At 43.4% G+C, this 23,993-nt stretch overlaps 1 protein-coding gene across 1 annotated transcript in view; it reads left to right on the forward strand.

Moving 5' to 3' along the window:
* Positions 1-1,246: 1,246 nt before the first annotated feature.
* Positions 1,247-23,993, forward strand: part of LOC149318056 (protein phosphatase 1L) — a 281,502-nt gene continuing 258,755 nt past the window's right edge. The window contains exons 1-2 of the mRNA XM_089508926.1: positions 1,247-1,317; positions 3,772-4,490. Of these exons, the coding sequence (XP_089365052.1) occupies positions 4,092-4,490 (399 nt within the window). The 5' untranslated portion in view covers positions 1,247-1,317; positions 3,772-4,091. The remainder of the gene's footprint in view (positions 1,318-3,771; positions 4,491-23,993) is intronic.

Raw genomic sequence — 23,993 nt, forward strand, 5'->3', positions numbered from 1 at the left:
TAGAGAGGTGTCCTCTCAGGTTAAAAACATTGTGTTTTCACTATTTGTGGTTTTTCCTTATTCACGGGGGTCCTGTGCCCCTAACCCTAGTGAATATGGAGGGGCAAGTGTGTAAAGTATCTACTAAACCAGCCATCAAGGCTCTTCAAATTCCTCAGGGTGCTTTACAACTGCAACCCTTACTCTGAATCCTGTTCCTCACCAAATCCCTAACCAACTAACCCACTCTCTTTTCCCTCTCCTGCACTGTTTATCCACTCCTAACTCTCCTCTCATTGGCTGGCGCTTGGCTCATCCTGATTGGATGTTGCCGGGGCTTCTCTCTGTCTGCCTAACTCTGCCTTTGCTCCACAACCCCAGAAACTAAGTCAGAAACTACTCAAAGACACATAATGACAACTGATGCACAGCCTAATTGTATTTACATGTACATCGCTTCATGTGTTTAAAGTGGTAAGAGATGATGTTTTGAAAGAATTTTTTAATTAAATTTTTATTTCAATTTTAAAATTAACAAAATCATATATTCTTTCAATATCACACATTCTATTGTTGAATCTCAGTTCTTCCTTACCTATTAGAAATTTAAAAAGGAAGAGAAAGACAAGAATGGGGGAGGGGGGACAAAGTAAAGTAAATAAGACATATCTGACAAATACATTCTCAGAATAAAAATGAAAGGTTTTATTTATTTATTTTAAAATTAAGATTTAAAACCAAAATTTTTAATTTTACTTTTTTAAAAAAATTAAATTAAAAATGTAAATAAAATCAAATTAAAAATTAAAAATGTAATTTAAATTAAATTTACTTTAAAAAAATTAAAAATGTAATTAAAGATAAATTAAAAAAAGCTAAACCCCTTCCCAGTGAGCCTCCCAATACTCCCACCATCTTCTTCATCGTTTTAAAGGGACACAGGTGAACAACAGAGCCAGTTCATACCAAAACCCAGACGTTAGGGGAGCAGTGGTGTCAACCCCCCCTCCTTAAGGTCCCACTTGGTGCGGTCCAAACTCCCCTCACTCTCTTCACTGCAAAAGAAAATTAGAAAGCCATCCTCGCTTCCTCACCCTATCTCTCCCTGCAGAGGGCGCACGAGAGCTCGCTTGCTTTCCATTCTAAGGAAGAAGAGGGCTTGCTTACTACAACTCCCAGAACCCCTTGCCGCCTTTGTCTGTCAATGCCTCGCCGGGGCCTGGGCGCGGAGGCTGCCGGGATTCGTAGGCCGCGGGGAGGGGAGGAGAGGAGGAGGAGGAACTGGCGCAAGGGAGAAAGGAAAGGGGGACCCAGCTGACCTCGACGGCGGCCCTGCAGGTGAGCAGAGGGGCGACATGGGGGGCCAGGAGGAGGCCCCAGGGCCAGGGAGAGAAGCTGGCCGGCCCTGGGTGGCCAGGGAGAGGCTCAGGCTGCGTCCACACTACAGAGATAATCCGGTTTGACAGTGGTATAAGAGTCAGGGGACCAAGGCTATGGAATTCTGGGAATTGTAGTTTGTTCTGGCACTTTCCTTCCAGCAGGAGGGAAGAAGAAGGGTGAAAGGAGGCCCCCTCATACCCTTATGGCCCTTTGGTCTCCCAGACCTGTCCTCCTTTTCCAGGGCCAGTCCTCCATTCCAGCCTTCTGCCTAGAGGGAGGGGTTCCAAAAGATCCTCCATTTGGAGCAGGACTAAGAAGCAGGGATTTAACTTGCAATGAATATTTTGAGCCTTGGTTGGATAAGGTCCAACTACCCAGGGTGACCAGGTTTGTCCTCTTTTTCCAGGACCCGTCCTCCATCCCAGCTTTCTGCCCAGAGGGAGGGATTCCAAAAGGTCCTGCATTTGGAGCAGGACGAAAAAGCAGGGATTTAATCTTTATGTCAGTGGTTTTAGCTTTTTAATGTGGACGTGTCCTGCATTGGACGTCCTACATGTTTCAGGGCCTTGTCCTCCTTTACGGTTAGGACGTGCACCTATCCCTCCCTGTCCCTTTGGACCAGGTTGTTGTGGCGGGCTTTCAAGTCCTTTCCGACTTATGGTGACCCTAAGGCGCTGAACCTATCATGTGTTTTTCTTGGCCAGATTTCATCAGAGGAGGGTTTGCCATTGCCTTCCTCTGAGGCTGAGAGAGTGTGACCTGACCAAGATCACCCAGTGGGCTTCCATAGCTGAGCCAGGATTCGAACCTTGGTCTCCAGAGTCCTAGTCCCAACGCTCAAAGCACTACGCCACGATGGGCATGCTACTCCTTCTCCCTTTGACATTTTGTGGATTTTGGGATGTTATTCCCTTCATTGATGTGGGCCTCCAAGTTATTTTAAACGCATGGCAATAGCAAGAGCATTTACATTTCTGTACCGCTTAATAGTGAGCTCAGCACTTTCTAAGCGGTTTACAATCTGTAAGACTTACTATGACCCTTGGTGAGTTTCTTCAGAGTGGGGTTGCCATTGCCATCCTCTGAGGCTGAGAGAGTGTGATGCCCCTTCTTGCATACCAACTCCAGCCAGTGTCAGAAGCAGCTAGTTCTCCCCCTTCGCCCCATGGGATGCCCTGAATGTGTAAGGATCTGAGGGACAGGGAGCCAAAATGGATGGGGATGCCCATGGGATTCTGCCAGGAAAAGGTTGGGCTGCAGCTGTTTGGGGCGGACTAGGTATCACTGCCTGGGATTGCTGGAGAAAGAGATGAGTCCATTTCTTGTTGACCAATTCCAGGTTGGCCTTGCTTGAAAGTCTTGTTTTGGGGGTCCTCAAAACTCGGAGACTTAAAAATATACGCTTTATAAATGGATGTAACTCTGCTGAACAACTGCCACAACCTAAGCCCCCATTTCCCCCTGCATACGAGAAAGTAGGCTCAAATGTACTTCATTATGCATAGAGATGCATCTGAGAAAATAGATTTAAGTCTATGAAAGCTCATGCTGCCAACCTCTTTCTTTCAGTTAGTCTCAAAGATTCTACAAGAACTCTCTACATACTGTTACTACAGACTATCATTGCTATTGCTTTGAATGCTACCAACTTTGTTCTTTCAGTTGGTCTCAGAAGTGCTGCAAAATCCCTTGGCATAATGAATTTCCAGACTAACACGGCTACATCTTTGAATTTTTTAGTGCCCAACTCCTTGCCCCCTTGGAGTCATTGCACCTCTTGTCCATTGCAAACAGTAGCCATCCCTTCCCTTTTGAAAGCCCATGCTGCCCTCCTCTAGGATGTGTGGAGTCTCTCAAGGGACCTGCTTCGATCCATGTGCTCTAATTCAATCCATGCACTTGAATTCATCTCAGTGCCAAAAGAGCTCTTTCTTTAAGCCCACTTTGTTTCATCTCCGTGGACGTTTTTGCCATGTGGGGTTTTTTTCCTTTTCTTTGTTCATTCGTTCTTTTTTTAATATACTTTCTGATCTCTCTCCGTTTTTGGGATCATGCACTTAGCAAACTGGTCCTGGGCCGGGCAGCTGAGTGAAAGTGTCTAGAGTTGGCAAGAGTTGCATTTAGCAGAGTATGAATTGATTTACTGTCCCACTTCAGAGGCATCCCTGGGCAGCTGAGAGCGGATGCCTGGGAAACAGCAGCCAGGGGACGGTGAAGGCAGAAGAATCCTTTTGTGTGCTGGCTGGCTTGCATCACATAAGCCTTGGTGCTTCTTCTCTCGCCTCCGTCCTGGCTGGAGTAAGAGTACCTTGCAGGAGTTCTCAGCTTGGGAAAAGCCTGGTCTGTCTGGCCTCTGGCTTTGCCTCCTTCATCTCCCCTCATGTGCTGATGCTTGCTTGCTTGCTTTTGCAGTCTGTCTGGGAGCTTCACACTTGTCATCGGAAGCAGCCAGCAAAGGGGACACAGATACGCCTGCCCTTGGTCGCACAGGAGCAAGTGCTGATTTCTACAACTTGACATCAGGCCTCCCCCCACCATCTGTGACTGAGCTCCCTGAAGCAGCAGCACAGGGGGAAGAGGAGGAGGTGGCAGCCGTAGCAGTGGATAACCCTGCCCTCCGTGAGTTTGTATTGCCACAGTATGCGCTGATTTGCTGCCTTGTCTCAAGACCCATCCCAACCGTCAGGGTGTGTGGTGCATGGTGTGGGGGGGATCCACTGCCTCTGTAATAAATGATAGAGGATACAATGACTTTGCTCTCTCTGCTGGGTCGGATCATGCGTTACTTCTTGCTGAGACCAGAGACACTCTTCCTGCTATGCATCAGCCTGGCCCTGTGGAGCTACTTCTTCCATACGGATGAAGTGAAGACTATTGTTAAGTCTAGCAGGGATGCTGTGAAGATGGTGAAGGGCAAAGTGGCAGAGATCATGCAGAATGACCGGCTGGGGGGTCTGGATGTGCTGGATGCAGAGTTTTCCAAGACCTGGGAGTTTAAGAACCACAATGTGGCTGTGTACTCCATCCAAGGCCGGAGGGATCACATGGAGGACAGGTTTGAAGTCATCACGGACCTGGTGAACAAGACCCATCCCTCCATATTTGGGATATTTGATGGGCATGGAGGAGAGGTAAGTTTCAATTTGATTATTTTCTTCTTATAGTCTCCAGCTTTGGGTGATGGGTGGAGAATATGTCTGTCTTAAACTAGTAGCAAAAGTTGATATTTGTTGTTTGCCAACATTTCTGGTTCAAAGGAAAAAGGTGTTTCAAGAATGTAACTGGAGAATATGGAGAAGACCTGGTCCTCTTGTCTGTTTAAAATTGGCAGGCAAAACATGAGAATAATGTCTAGGCATACAGGTTTGCTTGGAGTAAGTTCTTGTGACTGAGTTGTGTGAGCCTGCCTTAAATGATGGCATTCGAAGAGTGATTTCTGTTTAAATGACTAACTATTGAAATGAAGTAGATTATTTTATTTTATTTGCAAAAGGCGGGGGATGAATGGTTCAGTAGGAGATTCCCCTATAATTCCTGGCTAACAAACAGCGTTTGACAAACTTCCTTTCTTTTAATCAAACCAAGGAATTGACACTCCACACTTGTTCTTTGCCAAAATTAGAAGTTTCTTTTTTGTTTACACAGCTTCCTGTAGCCTTTCTGCTCACTTAGATGATCCATTTATCTTTGACAGCAGCATCAGTCCCATACCTGCCTCCCTCCCTCCTTGTAATACATCCACAGAAAGGTGGTTTTGACTTTTTTCATCTGGGGAGGGAAATGCAAAAAGAAGGGTTGTTAATGGCATTCTATATGATCCTGTTTCATTTAACTGCTAAAGTTCAATGAAACATTTCACACCATCTGAAGTCCTTACCATGTGTTTGTTTGTATTTGTGACTGTGTTGTGATCTGAGGCTTCTTTGAGTGTCCTACAGCTGTTATGAGAAGTCAAACTTGCTAGGAGAGCTTTGACAGGGATTGGCCACAAACTGAGCTCCCCAAGGAGAGCAGCTGTTCTTATAACTCCTGGTGTGTTATCCCTCTTGCTATCCCTCTGTGCCTGAGTCACATGGGAAAATGGTCCCTAGCAAACGTAGCTACACTTACTTTGAAGGGAGTCCCATTTGAGTTCACTTGGGCTGTCTGCCCTGTAATAAACATACACTGTATTGTGATCTGAGTCTCCAGCAATGTAGGATTGGAAAATCTCTTAGCTTGGAGAATGGCTACTGTGAACACACACACACATCAGCTGAATTCCAGATCAATTTATTTTTGAAGAGTCAAGCTAAATGATCTAATATTTGATTGTGATACATTTGTTTGTTTCTAAAGCGGGGAGGTACACAGAGGTGCGAATTGTATTCTGCCTAAGATCCTAAATTCAGTTGTCCCATCTGTGCCACATTTAAAATGAATACGAGCTATACAAGAGCCCAGTAACATTTCTAATGGCACAGATTCTGTTTATTGTATTTTGGTAAATCTTTGCTTAGGAGAAATTTGTGCTGGGTTGTGCCCCTAGTTAATATGTGTAAACATTTGTAGCTCAGGTATTTTTTGAAAGCCAATCCATTTGTTCCCTCCTCAGTTCTCAACATGTTTGGTCTATTCTGCATTTTGAGGTATCCAGATTGGTGGCAGAAATAAGTTGGCAAACCACTTATTTACTGTGCACTTGCTCAGTCACTCCCCTCTCAGTCCAAACTCCATTTAGAACAATGCCTAAATTCTCTTTAAAAGCATGGTGAAAAATCAGTGGTAGGTAGAAGCATTATATTAGCATTTAAATAACTCTTGGTCAGTATATCACAGTAGCTCTTGGTCTGCATATCAGAGAATATTTTGCTTTTAGGATAGAGTTTCATTAGTCAGTGCCCAATATATATGATCTAGAAAACTAAATACTTATGTACGTTTGCATGAAGGGCACCAAAGTTAAATGCATACACTTTGTTTATTATGTAGATGTTAGATTATTGTCTCTAAACAGCATGTTGTATTCAATGTAAGGTTTTTAAAGATATCAGGATTTTCTTTACATGTGAAGTGCCTGTATATACAACCTAGAAAACTAATGTCCAAAACACACTGCAGAAATAATCCAGTTTGAGACCACTTTAACTGTAGTTTTGTGAGACATTTAGCCTTCTCTGTGAGACAGCACTGGTTCCACAATAAACTACAATTCCCACAATTCCCTAGCACTGAGCTAGTTAAAGCGATCTCAAACTGGATTATTTCTGCAGTGTATTTTGGACCTAAGTATATATATATGTAAATCTGCATGAAGGTTAGCAAAATTAAAATATATATGAAATGCATACTGCTTATTTGTTATATCTGATTAATTTCCCCTAAATCAGGTTCTTCTACTCAGCATATGGTTGTTAAAGAATGCAAAAGGTGCTAGGATTTTCATTGAACATGGAGTACAGAAGTTGGTATTGCTAGTTAGTTTTGCTTTGGACAGAAATATGCAATAATGTTTATGTACCGGTAGTCATAAAATAAGATTTTCTCGAAGTGGACTTCCTGGTGCCTTGGACAGGAATGGAGAATCAGATAGATTTCAGAGAAAATGGTCTAATTTGTGCAAATGTGACATTTACATTTTTGGGGTTTGTTTCATGGTGTACAACCAAGGATGGAAGGGCTAACACTCTCTGCCTGATAAAGCACAGCATTTACCTCTAAAAAAGGTTATGTCTGCATGAAAGGGCTGTTAACTAGAGGGGGAATAGGGAGAAATACAGAAAGCAAGTAAAAAAAATAGGAAAAGAGAAGAGAAAAAGCAGAAAGAAAGAAGCAGGGGGAGATGGGAAGAGGGAAAAAGTGGCTTAAAACACTTCTAATTTTGGCTGCATTAGTATTTATAAAGAATTTATATATTTCCTGTCCACCAGGGTCCTCAATGCAATATGTTACTGCATAAACTCCAACCAATTAAAAAAAATCAGAAGACAAATTGAAAATTTAAAAAAAAACATTAAAAGGAAATTGCTGAGCAAAGTGCCCCCCACCACAGATTTTACTCCCTGTCAGACAGAATAATGATGGAGCCAAACTGACCTATCTTGGGGAGAGATCTTCAGTCAGGCTGTTGCTACAGAAAAGGGTTTGTCTTGTGTTTGTTGGTGGGGTTGGTTGTACAAAAGAATCCCCCAGGCATCTTTTCTGTGCCACCTGGGAGTGCATGTGTCCTTGGGGCTAAAAAAGGTTAATGTGTTCTGCCATTCAGATTTACCTTTATTTCTGTTTCAGAGATAATTCAAATAGTCTGTCCTATTTAGAGCAGGGGAGGGCAGTGACAAAGGTGGTAGATTCTGCCCTCCACCCAGCATCATTCCTAAAGTGTCTGAAAATGAGGTAGCCTCACTTCTCCTTTCATTTTGACTGGGGAAAATGCCAATTTTCTTCATTTCCACAGAGGTTAGGGGGATATTACTGAGTAGGAGGGTATAGGGTAACCCACCCAACCCCAGTTTTGTGGTTATTTGGATGGTTTGGGGGAATATGGGGGGAAAATGCCAATTTTAAAGAATAATGATCAAGGGGATCAGAGGGCTTGGGTGGTCAGATGGTTGGTCTTCAGCACAAAATAGGAACCCAAGAAATGGATACAACTGATAGGATACTTTCCCAACCCTAAAAAGGGTGGGAAACCTCTTTCAGCCTGAAGGGCAAATTCAATTTTCTAAAAGTTTTCAGAGGCTCCATTCTGGTGTTACAGGTGGGGATCCTAGTAAGTGAGAGTGGAACCCCAGGAGGTTCAGATTTGGTCCAAGATGTTGTTGTTGTGTGCCTTCAGGTTGTTCCCAATTTATGGTGACTCTAAGGTGAATCTGTCATGGTTTTGTTTTTTGTTTTGTTTTTTTGCAAGATTTGTTCAGAGGTGGGTTGCCATTGCCTTCCTGTGAGGCTGAGAGAGGGTGACTTGCCCAAGGGCACCCAGTGAGTTTCCATTGCTGAGCAGGGATTCAGACCTTGATCTCTCAAAGGCTTAGTCCAACACCCAAACCATTACCTCATGCTAGCTCCTCAGATATTTGTCCCTGCTTTATTAGAGTAGTTGAATAGGGCAAGGCCTTTTCTGTGGTAGCACTGCATTTGTAGACCTCTCCCAAGGGAAATCTCTCTTGTTCCCTCTTAATAGCTTTCAAACAGACAGCAAAAGCAGCTGTCCTCTGGGGGCTTTTGTCTTACTCTGGTTAGTTCCTTTCCTTGTTTCTTCAGTCTTGATCAATATTATTATATTTATTGAATGACTTTATATGATTTTATGTTACGTTCAGTAGCTTTTTAGCCCCTTATAAACTTTCATTTTGATGAGTAAATAAAATGTTAGGAATGAACATAAATCTGTAGCAGCAGATTTCCCTCACTATGCACAGCTGTGGAGTTTCTCATCCAATATCCTCTTAGATTTTTCTTTCTTTCTTTCTACACATTTTATTCACAGTCAGCACGTAGCACACTTGGGCAAATAGCTGATGGAATGACCAAGCAAGGGAAGCACCTATGACGTGTTTTTATTTAGTTCTTAGTGTAGAAATGATTTTATGTTGATGTTCTTGGGGTACTTTGCATAAAGAGAACAAAACATGTGAGCAAAGGTAGGAGGAGTTGGGCTTGTTTAGCTTGGTGAAAGGAAGACTGAAGGGTGCCATGATTTCTCTTTTTAAATTTCTCAAGAATATTGAGAAGAAAGGGCAGGTTTGATTTCTGCTGTCCTAGGGAGTAGGACCAGGTCTAATGGTTAAAAGTTACAGGAGGGTGGTTTTTGATGGAACATTAGAAGGAACTTTTTGATAGTAAGAGCAGTTTGGCAGTGGAACCAATTACTTAGAGAGATGGTGGGGTCTCTTTCTCTGGATACCTTCAGAAAGAATCTGGACACCTACCTGAACAGATCAAACCAGAAATCTCCTTGGAAGCCACAATGATCAAATGGAGGCTATCATACTTAGGCCACAGAATGAGAAAGCATGGATCTCTAAAAGAAACAAGCTAGGAAAGTTAGAGTGCAGAAGAAGGAGAAGACTGCATACCAGATGGATGGACTCAATCAGGGGGATCAGAAGCATGGGTTTGCAGGGTCTGAGCAGAGCAGTGGAAGATAGGGAGTCTTGGATGTGTCTCATCCACAGGATTGCCATGAATAAGAGTCGACCAGAGGGTATCTAACAACTGCTGAGCATGCTTTAGATGGAGATCCTGTGTATGGCCATGTTGGAATGGTCCTTGTCAGGGATGATGGGAGTTGTAGCTCTTCACCTCTGGCTCTAACTCACCACCTTGTTATGCAGCGGTGCTGACCAGCTTTGGTCAGTGGTTAATGCTTTTCTTCCAAAGCAGCAGAGTTTCAGAGAATAGGCTGAAGACCCTGACAAACTCTCCAAGCCTTCTCACTCTTCTTCCTCAGAAGTCTCCAAACTTCTCCAGGATCCTGCTGGCTCTTGTATCTTCACTCAAGACAACAGACAACTCAGTAGTCTTATATAAAAGATCTACTTTATTCTACTATATACAAATACTATATGCCCTACAAATCACAATCTCTACAATCTCCAAAATAACTCCAAACTACTCCAACTACCCACAAAATACATTGACAAACATAGCAATTATTATAGCCATTGTTAATCACCACCCACTTAGTCAGTTTCCACCCAGTGGGTGTGTACATCCATTTTGATTGGTTCTCAAAGTTCAACCCATACTTAAGAATTTCATCATTTCACCTTGTACACTTAATGAATCTCAGGTGCTTCCAATTGTACATTCTATAATTCTGTCCTTGACATTCAAGACTTCTAAATTACATTAGCTTTTTCACCTGTGTGGCTTCTTAATTGCTCTTGCTTAGTCACTGTGACTTTCACATACATGTTTTATTTCTTTCACTGTATGTCCCATGTTGCATTTTCCTTAACAGTCCTTGCCTCTTCTCTTTACTGAATCAGAATTTCCCCTTCATGGGAACAGTGATTTAATAGTAAATTTTGAAGTTCATCACCTCATACCTAGGTTCTCAGAGAAAGGATGGAAATACTGTATTGATCCATATTAACAAATTAGTTCTCATAGTTTTCATTTCCATCAAGATCAGGTCTTTTGCAAAACTAGTGATCCTTAGTTATTGTGGGAGTCTACTATAGACCCCCAAGTCAGATGGAGCAATTGGATGATGCCTTTCTAGAACAGATGACCACACACTCAGAAAGGAGAGATGTAGTAGTGATGGGTGACTTCAACTATCCTGATATTTGTTGGAAGTCAAACTCAGCCAAATCCTTAAGGCCTAGTAAATTCCTCACTTGCCTTGAAGATAATTTCATTGTCCAAAAGGTGGAAGAGGCAACAAGGGGGTCAGCTATTTTAGATCTGATCCTAACCAACAAGGATGACTTGGTTAATGAAGTGCAAGTGGTGGGATCCTTAGGTGGAAGTGACCATGTTCTCCTGGAGTTTGTTATACAGTGGAAAGGAGAAGCCAGGCATAGTCAGATACGCATTCTAGACTTTAGGAGAGCGGATTTCAGTAAACTTAGAGAGGTATTGGGGGTGATCATGTGGTCAGAAATACTAAAAGAGAAGGGAGTTCAGGACGGATGGGACTTTCTCAAAAGGGAGATACTGAAGGCACAATTTGAAACTGTTCCAGTGAGAGAGAGAAATGGGAGGTGTCTCAAGAAACCAGGATGGATGACTAAGGAACTTTCAACCGAGCTAAGTTTGAAACGGAACATGTATAAGAAATGGGGAAATCACCAAAGAGGAATTCAAACAAATAGCTAGCATGTGTAGAGATAAGGTCAGAAAAGCTAAAGCACAGACTGAACTCAGGCTTGCTAGAGAGGTTAAGAACAACAAAAAGGGCTTTTATGGATATGTCCGCAGCAAAAGGAAGAAGAAGGAAACGGTAGGGCCACTGCGTGGCGAAGATGGCAAAATGCTAACAGAAGACAGAGAAAAGGCAGAATTACTCAACACTTTCTTTGCCTCAGTTTTCTCAGAAAAGGAAAAGGGAGCTCAACCTGAGGATAATGGAGCAGAGGACAGAATAGGGGAATTTCAGTACAGAATAAGTAAAGAGATAGTACAGGAATACCTTGTTAATCTCAATGAATTTAAGTCTCCAGGACCAGATGAACTACATCCAAGGAGCCCTTGGCAATAATCTTTGAACACTCCTGGAGAACAGGAGAAGTGCCAGCAGACTGGAGGGGGGCAAACGTTGTCCCCATCTTCAAAAAGGGAAAAAAAGAGGATCCAAACAATTATCGTCCAGTTCAGGGGTAGGCAACCTTTTTGAGCCGGGGGCCGGGTTGGTTTCCCTCAGACAACAGGGGGGTTGGGGGAGCCAAAAAATAAATAATTAAATAATATAGGACAACATTTTAAAATGTAGGACACATTTTTAAAAATGGAGGACATGCGAAAAAATTTGATGATTTTAAAAAGTGTTAATATAAATGCATGTTTCTTAGGCATGATCAAAATGGAGGACATTTGGGCATTATTCCTAGACAGATGGCAGAAATGTACTTCCCTTTCTGGCCAACCCCCCCTCCCCCCATTCCAAACAGCACATTTGGACATTGAACATGGCTTTACTTAACATGGCCTCTTGCATATTTCAGAGGCTTATTGCATAACCAAACTCTTTGGGTTTCACACTGAACATGGGTTCACATGGCTATGCATATTGAACATGTCAAGGTGGTTTCACAGTTCTTGCACCAAGTGTACTTTTCAGAAGTGTGTACTTGGTCAAGGGACTGTGGTTTTTCTTCACTGCGCATGAGTTTGTAAAAATCACAGCAATTTACATTGGCCTTGCCTCAGAGGCTTTCTGATATCAATATCACCATTAAAGAACCAAAAACACACAGAAAAGGCACTTTGGAAAGTCACACTCTCTTGGCTTCAGAAACAGTGCGTGCATGCCTCTCAAGCTGACTCATATCATCATCATCATCATCATCATCATCATCATCATCATCATCATCATCACACTATCACTGTCAAAACAAGGGAGACTTGTTAGCATTAAAAGCACCCAAAACACACTTTGGAAGGTGATTCTCGGCTTAAGAAACAGTGCCTGCATACCTCTCAAGCTCACTCATATCATCATCATCATCATCATCATCATCATCATCATCATCATCATCATCTCACTATCACTGTCAAAACAAGGGAGACTTGTTAGCATTAAAAGCATCCAAAATAAAAATTTAAAAAACCTAGAGGCCTCCCCCAGGGACGTAGCCAGGATTTTGAGAAGGGGGGGGGGGGGGTCCAGACTAAGTGCCACCATTTTGAAGGGCTGAAAGCCCCCCCACACACACACACACACAGAAAGAGGGTTAAGCCTTTACCTCAGGAAGGGAAAAGAGGGGAAGAAGGGGAGGGGGCTGCTCCACTTCCGTGCCATTGCCAAATGCTCCTCAGGTTCATTCAAGGGAAAGGAGAGGCAAGAGAGCTGTCTTTTGTGGGAAGGAACAATAAAACAACCTGGGGCAGGGAAGTTTGTTCGTGGAGTGAAGGGAAAGGGAGGAAAAAGAGAGAAGAGGACTTGCTTCCTGTCATCCTCCTCTGAGGGGTCCCGTGGCCCTGGCGCCTACCCCAAATGCGCAGGGAGCTCTGGCTGAAGCAGGAGCAGCAACCAGGGCATGATCCCTTTTGGGGGGGGGGGGGGTCCCGACTCGTCCTCTACTCTCTGGAGGGCAACCTGCATGTGGAGGGGGGCAGGGAAGGGAGAGGGAGAGAGAGTGCGCCAAATAGAGTGAAAGAGGGAGAGAGAGAAACCGCAGCCACGCCTAGACTTCAGTCTATTTCCTCAGATGCATTTAGATGCAGTAATAATAATATGTAGAGAGATCTTGCAGCACCTTTGGGACTCACTGAAAGAAAGAAATTGACGGCATGAGCTTTTGAAGACAGTCTACTTCTTCAGATGCATTTAGATGCAACAACAACAACAACAATATGTAGAGAGATCTTGTAGCCTCTTTGAGACTAACTGAAAGAAACACATTGGCAGCATGAGTTTTCCTAGATGTCAGGTTTCCTAGCGTTTTCCTCAGATGCATTTAGGTCCAATAATAATAATAATAATAATAATAATAATAATAATAATAATAAGTAGAGAGATATTGCAGCACTTTTGAGACTCACCGAAAGAAAGAAATTGGAGCATGAGCTTTCCTAGACTTCAGTCTACTTCCTCAAGTGCATTTGTGGCTTACAAAAGATCACCCAGTGGCTTTGTATGGTCCAGTTGGGAAGCAAACCCTGGACTCTAGAGTCATAATACTCCAGTGATCAAACCACTATGGAGTAGGAGGATTAAATAGGGCAGCTATGGGCCATTTGTGGCCCTGGGTCATTGTTTTGTGCTCCTCCCATCCATCCTCCCCAATTCCAAAATTATTATTATTATTATTATTATTATTATTAATTATTATTATTTTGTTATAAAAAGAGGAGAAGGATTTACTTGAAGCCTCAACAAAAGAGCTCCAAGGCTGCATCCACACTGCAGAAATAGTGCAGTTTTGATAACACTTTAACTGCCCTGGCTCCATGCTGTGGGATCCTGAGATTTGTAGTTTTGGGAGCTATTTAGCCATCTCTGCCAGACACAAGAAACTGAAGTGCAATTCCCAGATCTCCTCATCATTTCATCATTTATTTCATGTTAGAAGTAAATTTTCTGAACTATTAAGCACTAACAAGAAAGTGGCTGACACTATGGCAACTCAGATGGTGACAGAGGTATTAAAAGGTCTGCTTCTGGTGTTGGCTCCACTGCAGGAGTGGTGGTGGGGTGAGGTTGGGTGAAGCCTTTAATACCTTTGCCTCTAGAAGGATGGAGAGTGGGAGGTTTTCTGTTCCAACCTCACTCTGCCTCTCAGGTGGACCAGGGAGGTGCTGGTGCTGGTGCTGCTGCAGCCACTGCTGGAGTAAGCCCACAAACTTCTTCCCTCAGCCTCATTTATTTCATTTCTGTGCCACCTTTCCCCCCAGAAAAGGACCCAAGGCAGTTTGGTTTTTATGGTTGACACCACTTTAACTTCCATTATAGCTCTGTGCTAAGGAATCTTGGGATTTGTAGTTTTGAGGAGCTGTTTAGCCATCTCTATCAGGTGCCACAACAAACTTCAAATCCCAGCATTCCACAGCATGGAGCCAAGGGCAGTTAAAGTGGCATCAAACTGGATTATTTCTTTAGTGTAGATGCAAACGGAGTCCTTCCTCTCAAGCTGTTCACATCAGATAAATTCAGGTTGATAAAGCAAAGTGCAGCTGCTCAAGCAATAAGCGGCAGCCACTCTGTTCATGCTCAGAGACACTCAGAGGAGGGCAAAAAAGGGGCTACTTAAGGATGAGCTTATGAAACGTGAATGGGTTTAATGGTTGGACTCAAATAGCTTCAATATATACCATTATACATATATAAACATACCAAACTCTGAAAAACTCCAAAATACATCTAGTCCTCAGCATTTTGGATAAGGGAGATTCAACCTGTAGTTGATTATTGTTATTAGAAGTCACCTTTTCTTTCTTTGATATTTCCTTTTAGAGCCTTCCTTCTCCCTTCCTTCCTTTTTCTTCCTTTCTTCCCCTTCCTTCCTTCCTTCCTTCCTTCCCTCCTTCTTTCCTTTCTCTTCCTTCCTTCCTTTAGTTCTCCCTCCTCCTCCTCCTCCTCTCCCAAACGGAGACCTTTTTCTGGGAAAAACACAGAGGAGGAGGGAGAGGGAAAGAGGGGCAAAGATGTTGCCGGGAGGGAGACCAGCCCTCTCCCCTCCCTCCCTCTCTCTCTCTGTCCTGAGTCTGCTCCGATGGAAGGAGGAAGCAGGAGGAAGGAGCTTGAACAGGCACTGCCCCCGCCTCCAGACCCCTTGGACCCCTCCCTTTGCTATGTTCCTGCACCCCCTCTCTCCCTCTCTCTCTCTCTCTTTCTCTCTCTCTCTGAGCCTCCCTGCTCCCTGAGACTTTTTTTCCCTTTTCCCTCCGAGTCCGTGCTTTTGATGGAGGGGAGGAGGAGGGGAAGGAAGGAGCTTGGACATCCCCATTTCTGATGGGAGGGTCCGGACCCCCCAACCCCCCCCCCGGTTACATCACTGCTCCCCCTCCTCCTCCTTCTCCTTCTGCTCCCCCTCCTCCTCCTCTTCCTCCTCCTCCTCCTCCTTTTTCTGCTCCTCCTCCTCCTCCTCTTCCTTCTCCTCCTCCTCCTGCTCCCCTCCTCCTCCTCTTCCTCCTCCTCCTCCTCCTCTTTCTGCTCCTCTTCCTCCTCCTCCTCCTCCTCCTCCTCCTCCTTCTGCTCCCCCTCCTCTTCCTCCTCTTCTTTCTTCTCCTCCTCCCCCCTCCTCCATGCACCGTGCGGCCTGGGGGCGGGGCGGAGGAGGCAGAGGAGAAGGAGGTGGGTGGCGCTGGGAGGCAGGGAGGGCGGCGCAGGGAGGCGGGGAGGGCAGCACGGGGAGGGCGGTGCGGGACTTCCCCCTTTGCCTCCTCTGCCCCAGGCCGCGCGGCCCTTCCTCCTCCACGCGGTGGAGGAGGAGGAGGGCAGCGTGGTCGTGCGGCCCAGGAGGAGGAGGAGGAGGAGGAGGAGGCGGCAGGACCGGGCCGGGGCCGGTCCTGCCGCCTCCACGGGCCGGGGGTTGCCGACCCCTGGTCCAGTTAGTCTGACCTCAATACCAGGAAAGATTCTAGAGCAGATCATTAAACAGAGAGTCTGTGAACATCTAGAAAGCAATGCCACAATCACAAAAAGTCAACATGGGTTTCAGAGAAAGAAGTCATGCCAGACAAATCTTATCTCGTTCTTTGATAAAATTACCAGCTTGTTGGATGAAGGCAATGCTGTGGATATAATATATCTTGATTTCAGTAAGGCTTTTGACAAAGTTCCCCATGACATTCTTGCAAACAAGCTTGTAAAATGTGGGCTAGACAAGGCAACTGTTACATGGATTCATAATTGGTTGACCGGACAAACCCAAAGGGTGATCAACAATGGCTCTTTTTATCCTGGAGAGAAGTGATCAGTGGGGTCCCACAGGGTTCTGTCCTGGGGCCAGTACTGTTCAACATCTTTATCAATGACCTGTATGACAGAATTGGGAGCATACTCATCAAATTTGCAGATGACACCAAATTAGGAGGATTAGCTAATACTCCAGAGGACAGGATCAAAATTCAAAATGACCTGAATAGACTAGAAAGCTGGGCCACAAAATGAACTTCAACAGGGAGAAATGTAAGGTACTGCACTTAGGGCGGAAAAATGAAATGCACAGATATAGGATGGGGGACACCTGGCTGAATGAAACTACGTGTGAAAGGGATCTAGGAGTCCAAGCAGACCACAAGTTGAACGTGAGTCAACAGTGCGATGCGGCAGCTAACAAGGCCAATGCAATTCTAGGCTGCATCAATAGAAGTAAGTATAGTGTCTAGATCAAGGGAAGTAGTAGTGCCACTATATTCTACTTTGGTCAGGCCCCACCTGGAATATTGCATCCAGTTCTGGGCGCCACAATTCAAAAACGACATTGAGAAACTGGAGCGTGTCCAAAGGAGGGCGACTAAAATGGTGAACGGTCTGGAATCCATGCTCTATGAGGAACGACTGAGAGAGCTGGGGATGTTTAGCCTGGAGAAAAGAAGGTTTAGAGGTGATATGATAGCCCTGTTTAAATATTTGAAGGGATATCATATTGATGAGGGAGCAAGCTTGTTTTCTGCTGCTCCAGAGACTAGGACCCGGAGCAATGGATGCAAGCTCCAGGAAAAGAGATTCCACCTCAACATTAGGATGAACTTCCTGACAGTAAGAGCTCTTCGACAGTGGAACAAACTCCCTCAGAGTGTAGTGGCGTCTCCCTCCTTGGAGGTCTTCAAACGGATGCTGGATGGCCATCTGTCGGGGATGCTTTGATTTGGATTTCCTACATGGCAGGGCGTTGGACTGGATGGCCCTTGTGGTCCCTTCCAACTCTATTATTCTATGATTCATCACATCAGAGCCTAAGCCATCTCAAAATATTTTCCATAGTTACAGAAATATCTAATATTTCTGCCAAAAAAAATTTCCTCAGTGCCTAAAGATTGCAGCTAAGCACAGAGGGACAGTGAAGTCTGAAAAGGCTGACAGCTAATGTCAGCATCAATGCTAATCAGAAAGTCCCAGTACTCCATACCTGTGAGCTTTGACTGCACTCCGCTATATCCCTGCAAGGGGATATAATGCATTTACACTTCCCGTCTGGCTTCTCTGTTTAGCAAATAGTTCAGAAAGGGCCCCCATGGAACAATTCTCATGATGAAAAAGGTAGCATGATGAAAAGGGCTTCTCCACTTTTTCTTTCATCATCCCATCATGAGAAACTTTGGAATGCTTGTGATGAATTTATGCAATGGTACAAAGGACAATCAGAAAACCTTGCCTCACTGATATGATTTGCACATTTTTTAAAAAAATAGAAGAATAATTTAATTTTACTATTCTTCAAAGTGGTGCAGTGTTATTTGAGTGATGTCATGACCTCGCCTGATTCAAGATGTCCATATGTATAATTTGTGTGACAAGTGATTCAGTTTAGGGCCAATTTACAGGGAAAGTCAATGGAGCAATTTCTGTTGCTTTACTCCATATACAGAGCCTGAAAGAGACAGGATATTGGGGAACAGATCTTCAACATCTACAGTTTTGTATCTGTTTTCTGGCTTCTTTATCACCCATGTGTTAGATCTCCAATTTGTTTCAGGATAGCATTGGATTTTCATAGGAACGTATGTGCATTTTTGGAGTTACTAATGAAACCTTTCCAAGACATTTGTAAACTAATGCTGTTTAATATGTAATCCAAGTATTCCTTGTTTAGCTTTGAAATAAAAAATTGCTTACTAGATTGACTGAGGCAAAGAACAAAAGTATCTGCCCTTTTTTCTAAGTGCTGCACATATAAGTGGTTTTCCTGTATTTGGTTCCCGTAGACAAATGAAACAGATGTTTGCAGAAAAGCAAATAAATGATGTTATTAGAGCATGAAGTACCTGGGTGCATGTGGCTAACATTTTAAATCCTTCAGTTTGTAGAAGAGTGCTTTTATCAACATAAGCTTTCTTTATTTGAATGGTCTGGAGAAAGAAACAACATAATGAATTCTTTTATGAAAGAGATAATTTTCTAGTTTCATTGGCCATTGTCAGGAAATTATTGTATGTTTTCTCAAACCCCCTGAATAGGAGGAAAATGTATAAAATGAGGCTTAATAACTAATTGAAGTTGTGTACCCCACTACATTGCCAAGCTTGAAATACCATTTTCCTATTGTAGTAGTTACTGAACAGGTTTTTCTTGACTTCAATGGGCAACTGAAATGACAATACTGTTTTGAGGATATTTACCATGATTGCTAGCCTGGCCTTTTCAGTTTTAGGCCTGGAGATTGGAAACTTACCAGGTTGTTAGTTCCCAAGATGTTCATACAAGAAACTATGATTTCACTATTCTACCAATTTCTCTCAATTGAGAGGAGTTGGTAGCATAGTGAAACCATAGTTTCTTGTATGAACATCTTGGGAACTGACAAGTTGGTAAGTTTCTCCTGAAGCTAGCAAGATGAGAGAGGAGCAGGAAGCTCTCAAGCTTGTCATTTGTTCCTTTCTCAACAAACATCCCTCCATAACTGACATCTTTTGGCCTGTGAGGGAGAGAATAGGCTGGCTCAGCATCATCAGGGACTAGCTTGAAGATAGAGGCTCCTCCCTCCATAACTGTCTTCTTTCGGCCTGTGAGGGAGAGAATAGGCTGGCTCAGCATCATCAGGGACTAGCCTGAAGATAGAGGCTCCTCCCTCCATAACTGTCATCTTTCAGCCTCTGAGGGAGAGAATAGGCTGGCCCAGTTCCACCAGGGCTAGCTGAAGAAGAAGAGCCCTCCCTCCGGTCCATCTGCCTAGGTCCAGGCCTCAGAGGGAGAGAAGAATGCTGGACCTGATCCCCTACCCCCTCACCATTCCCTTCTCCTTTTGTGTTGTGTCTTTTAGATTGTAAGCTTGAGGGCAGGGAACTGTCTATTATCCCCTCTGTTGTAAACCGCTCGGATCCCCAGTGATTGGGCGGTATATAAATAAAACCTATTATTATTATTATTATTATTATTATTATTATTATTATTACCTGGTCAACTTTTACCTACAATGACTCTATGAATGAGAGGCCTCCAAGACACTCTGTCATGAAAAGTCCTTTAAGACCTTGCAAATTCAGGAACTTAGGTCTGTTACAGACTGCCAAAATAAAGCTGCTTCGGGTCTCTTTGGAGGTAAGCTATTTAAATGATGCATGGGTCCTAAGAGTCCGGAGGTTGCACCAAAGCCACACTCCATTCCTAAGCACTGGAGTGCAGCTTTGGTGCAGCTTCCGGATTCTTAGGATGCACGCATCATTTAAACAGCATACCTCCAAAGAGACCCGAAGCAGCTTTATTTTGGCAGTCTGTAACAGGCCATAGTTTCCTTAATTGATTTGATCCGTCTGTAATAAGGTCTTCTTCTTTCCTACTCTCTTCAGCTAATGAATCATTCTGGCGGGATACAGACAGCCAATTTGGGGCGGGCTGCAGCCACCCCTTTGTGCAACTTATTGGGGCCAGGGCAGCCACAGCGGCAGCCCAGACACCTCAATACGGCGCTTTTCGGGACCAGGGAGGAGCGGCAAAATGCTGCTTCTCCCTGGTCCCGAAAAGGGGTGTCGTTTTCCCCCTGGCGCTCGAAAAGGGGTGCTCTTTCCCCCTGGTGACATTCCTGCGGCAGTCTAGTTGCCGCGGAAACGAGGCACCCTCCGGGAAGGAGCTCCATTTCAGAGCTCTTTCCTGTGCCGCGGTTAGGCCACCACAAGCAGCCTGACATGGCGGTAGGACGTAATGGCTGCGCCGCGCCATTTAGATGTGACGCAGCCATTATGTCAAAATGGCGGCACCCATGTAGGGTTAAGGAGCATCTGAAAAGGACGCTCCCGGGCAACCCTAGCACGTACTCAGTACGTGCTTCAAGGCCCGTCTGTCTCATGTGATGTCCAAAATACAGTAGCCCCAAAATAGTCATTTTGGTTTCTAAGGAGAATTCAGGCTTAGTTGCTCTCAGACCCATTTATTTGTCTTTTCAGCAGTCCTTGGTATCTGTAAAACCCTCATCCAGAAACATGTTTCAGATGTGTTATTTTTATATCAGCTGTCTCTATTGTCCAACTTTTACAAACCTACGTAGAAATCAGATGTACTATGGCATGAATAATCTTGATCTTGGTATTCAGTAATATATCTTTACATTTGAGGATCTTGTTTGGTTTCTTCATAGCTTCACTCCAAGAAGTCTTAGTCGTCAGTTTACATTTTGATTAATCTCTGAACCAAAGTATAGAACATGTTTAGCTTTCCTTATGGCTTCATAATCCAATTTGAAGTTATGTAAATCATCTGTGGTCATCTTTTTCCACCCTTTACTTTAACCCTCCTTTTAGCAATAGCAAAAGCAAGTACATTTCTATAATGCTTATCAGTGCACTTAAGCACTCCCTCAGCGGTTTACCATGTGTAAGCTAATTGCCCCCAACAAGCTGGGTACTCATTTTAGTGATCTACGGAAGGATGCAAGGCTGAGTCGACCCTGGCTGAATCTGTCATACAGTCATATCTTTTATACAGTTTTTCAGTGTGTAATTTTAATGGCTTATTTTCATTGTTTTGTTTTCTCTTGATCATAAGGTGTGTTCCCCTGTTGCTCCCTACTCTTGGTTTAAATTTCTCTTTGATATCTCAGATCCCGTAGAAGAGGTTGCCTGTTCTACCTTTTTATTGTCTTCTTGTTTCTTTGCATAATAATGGATATTGTTAATGCTTTCTCTCACAACTTTTGTCTGACACTGTTTCAGTCTATAATATTTTAAAACATTTATTTGCTTTTTCAAATGTATTTTACTTTTATTTTTAAGGAGGCAGTGCTCCTTAATCAATATGCTTTGATTTTTGACAGATAAGCCCATAACTCCTATTAAATACATAGTCCAATCTTTAACACAAGCATGACATCATGGATGCTCATATTATGTTGGTGAACTTGTTCCCATTATAGAACACTGTAATGTTTGGGAAATACTTGCATTGCATTAGGATGCTGGTATAAATATTTATCCCATTGTTTTGGTATAAAATGTATTTGAGATCATTGTAATATAAAACATTCCCAGTCTTGGTCATTGGCATCTGAACTGGTGACCAAAAACAAATGTCTGTCACTTAACAGATGAAGCAAAATGACAATGAACCAAGTATTTAAAACTCTGAATTACAGTCAAAATAAAGCACAAAGTGTCTGTCTGTCTGTCTCTCTCTTACACTCTTCAGCAGTACAAATCCAGCTATATTTCATACTTAAGCCTGTTAAGTAAGAAGTCTGTTAAGACTTCAGCCCGTTGTCTACACCTTACCCGGACTGCATTTTGGCTTTTCTTTTCAATCATTAGAGTTTACTCATTGAAAGAGCAGTAGATTCAGGATAGAAAAAAGGATGGTCTTCACATAGTGCCCAATCTGAGGAAAGGAGCAGTGGGTACTTGTTAAAATAAGACAGGAACGAATGAATGAATGAAGCAAAAATATGTCAAGAGTCACTAGTCAAGATAAATGCAACCTTCAGTTTTGAGATATGCTTGCCTCTAGATAGCAGTTACTGAGACAGCAACAATGTGTGGTTTCCAATATCTTCTTCTTGGCCTTCCCAATTAGCTTTGTTCTTGGGAGAAATAGGATGTTACGCTTGATGATTTTGAGGACAGACCTTCTAGAGCAGTTCTGTCCAAAGTGGTGGTCCCTTGACTGGTGCAAGTCCTTGATCCATTCACTGCCAGCCCTTGGCAGGTTTTCAGAAGAAAAAGAAACAATTGCACTCAATAGATACACATTTAATGCCAGTTGTGGGCCTACTGGAAAAAAGCTATTTTTGATTCACACATCAGATAACCTGGGAAGCAGTGTTATAGACCAGCTTTCTCCAAATGTTTTGGTATAACTCCTAAATGTATTCAGCCAGAATATCCGGAGGACAGTCGAGTCGTGTTGTAGATCAGGGTTGGGAATCATGCAACTGTCCAGATGTCACCAGATTGCAACTCCCAGCAATTCTCAACATTGGCTATGCTGTATGTAGAGATCCTGTAGCACCTTTGAGACTAACTGAAAGAAAGAAATTGGCTATGCTGGTTAGAGCTACTGGGAGTTGCAGTCCAACAACATCTGGAGAGCCTCAAGAGTTCCCATACTTGTTCTAAGTGGAGTGTTCTAGACCTGGTACTGTATTTGCATTATTCTTTTTGAAGACTTCTCAGGGTTCTAATGAATATCTTGTTGAAACCCAGCCCCCTCCCCCCCCCCCCCACAACACACAAAATAGTTGAGAGGAGGCTTGCTATTTTTGTGGTCCTGAGATTGCACAAACATTTTGTAATGTTGTGACCTGAAATATTATAACAGCCAGTCTTTATTTATTTGTATTAATTTAAAATTATTCTTATTGTTGTTGTGTGCCTTGGAGTAATTTCCAGCTTACAGCAACCCTAAGGTAGCATAGAGTTTTCTTGGCAAGATTTGTTTGTGGGGTGGTGTGTTGCCTTTGCTTTCCTCTGAAGCTGAGAAAGTGTTTGTTGCCCAAGGTCACCCAGAAGATTTCCATGGCTGAGTTGTGTCTCCAGAGCCACCTGAAACCATTATACCATGCTGGCTCTCAAAATTATTCTTAGGATGGGTTTAAAGATGAGTCCTGCCCAAGGTGGCATATTGGCTTGAGAGCTGGACTATGACTTTGGAGTTCAGGGCTTGAACCCTGCTAGGCCATGAAACCCACTGGGTGACTTTGGGCAAGTCTCATGGTCTCAACTTCAGGGAAAGGAAATGGAAAACCTCACACGAACAAATCTTGCCAAGAAAATTCCATGATAGGTTTACCTTAGAGTTGTCATAAGTTAGGAATGATCTGAAGGCACACAACACATGCACACACCTTCCCAAGGTGTTGTTCATAAGAAAAGAAATGCTATCAAAATCCAGACTTAACCTTAATAGGGTCTGCTCTAATTATGACTAAGTCTGGATCTAGACTGATACAGGAAAAATGCCATAAGGTATTCTGATTGCATTGTTTAATGGAAGATTCATTACAAGAAGGCAGCTCAAGGATAGAGAGAGTATCCAGATGGGATAGAGCTGCCAACTTTGAGTAGTAAAGCTCAAGGCTGATTGGTAGTGGAATAAAATAGGGTAAGGAGCAGAGATAGATGCATAATTCTCCTTAGTGGGATCTTCAGAAAGAGAGCTGGGTGGCAGCATATAGCACCCATCCTACCCCCTGATGGTACAAATTGATTATGATGCTGATACATTGCTGGCTCTCATCATCTCCGACCTTGTCTGATTCACAGCTGTGTGAGCAGCTGACAGTCTCCAACCAGACAATCAGAGTACGTGTTTTAACTACTAAATCATAGCACAATTATCCTTCCACTCATCATATAGGCAAACCTTAAGGCTCCCTAGGCTAAATTCAGATTTATTTTCA

Source organism: Sceloporus occidentalis, unplaced genomic scaffold, assembly GCF_023333645.1.
Source record: "Sceloporus occidentalis isolate IW3139 unplaced genomic scaffold, rSceOcc1.0.p SCAF_2, whole genome shotgun sequence".
Classification (NCBI taxonomy): domain Eukaryota; kingdom Metazoa; phylum Chordata; class Lepidosauria; order Squamata; family Phrynosomatidae; genus Sceloporus; species Sceloporus occidentalis.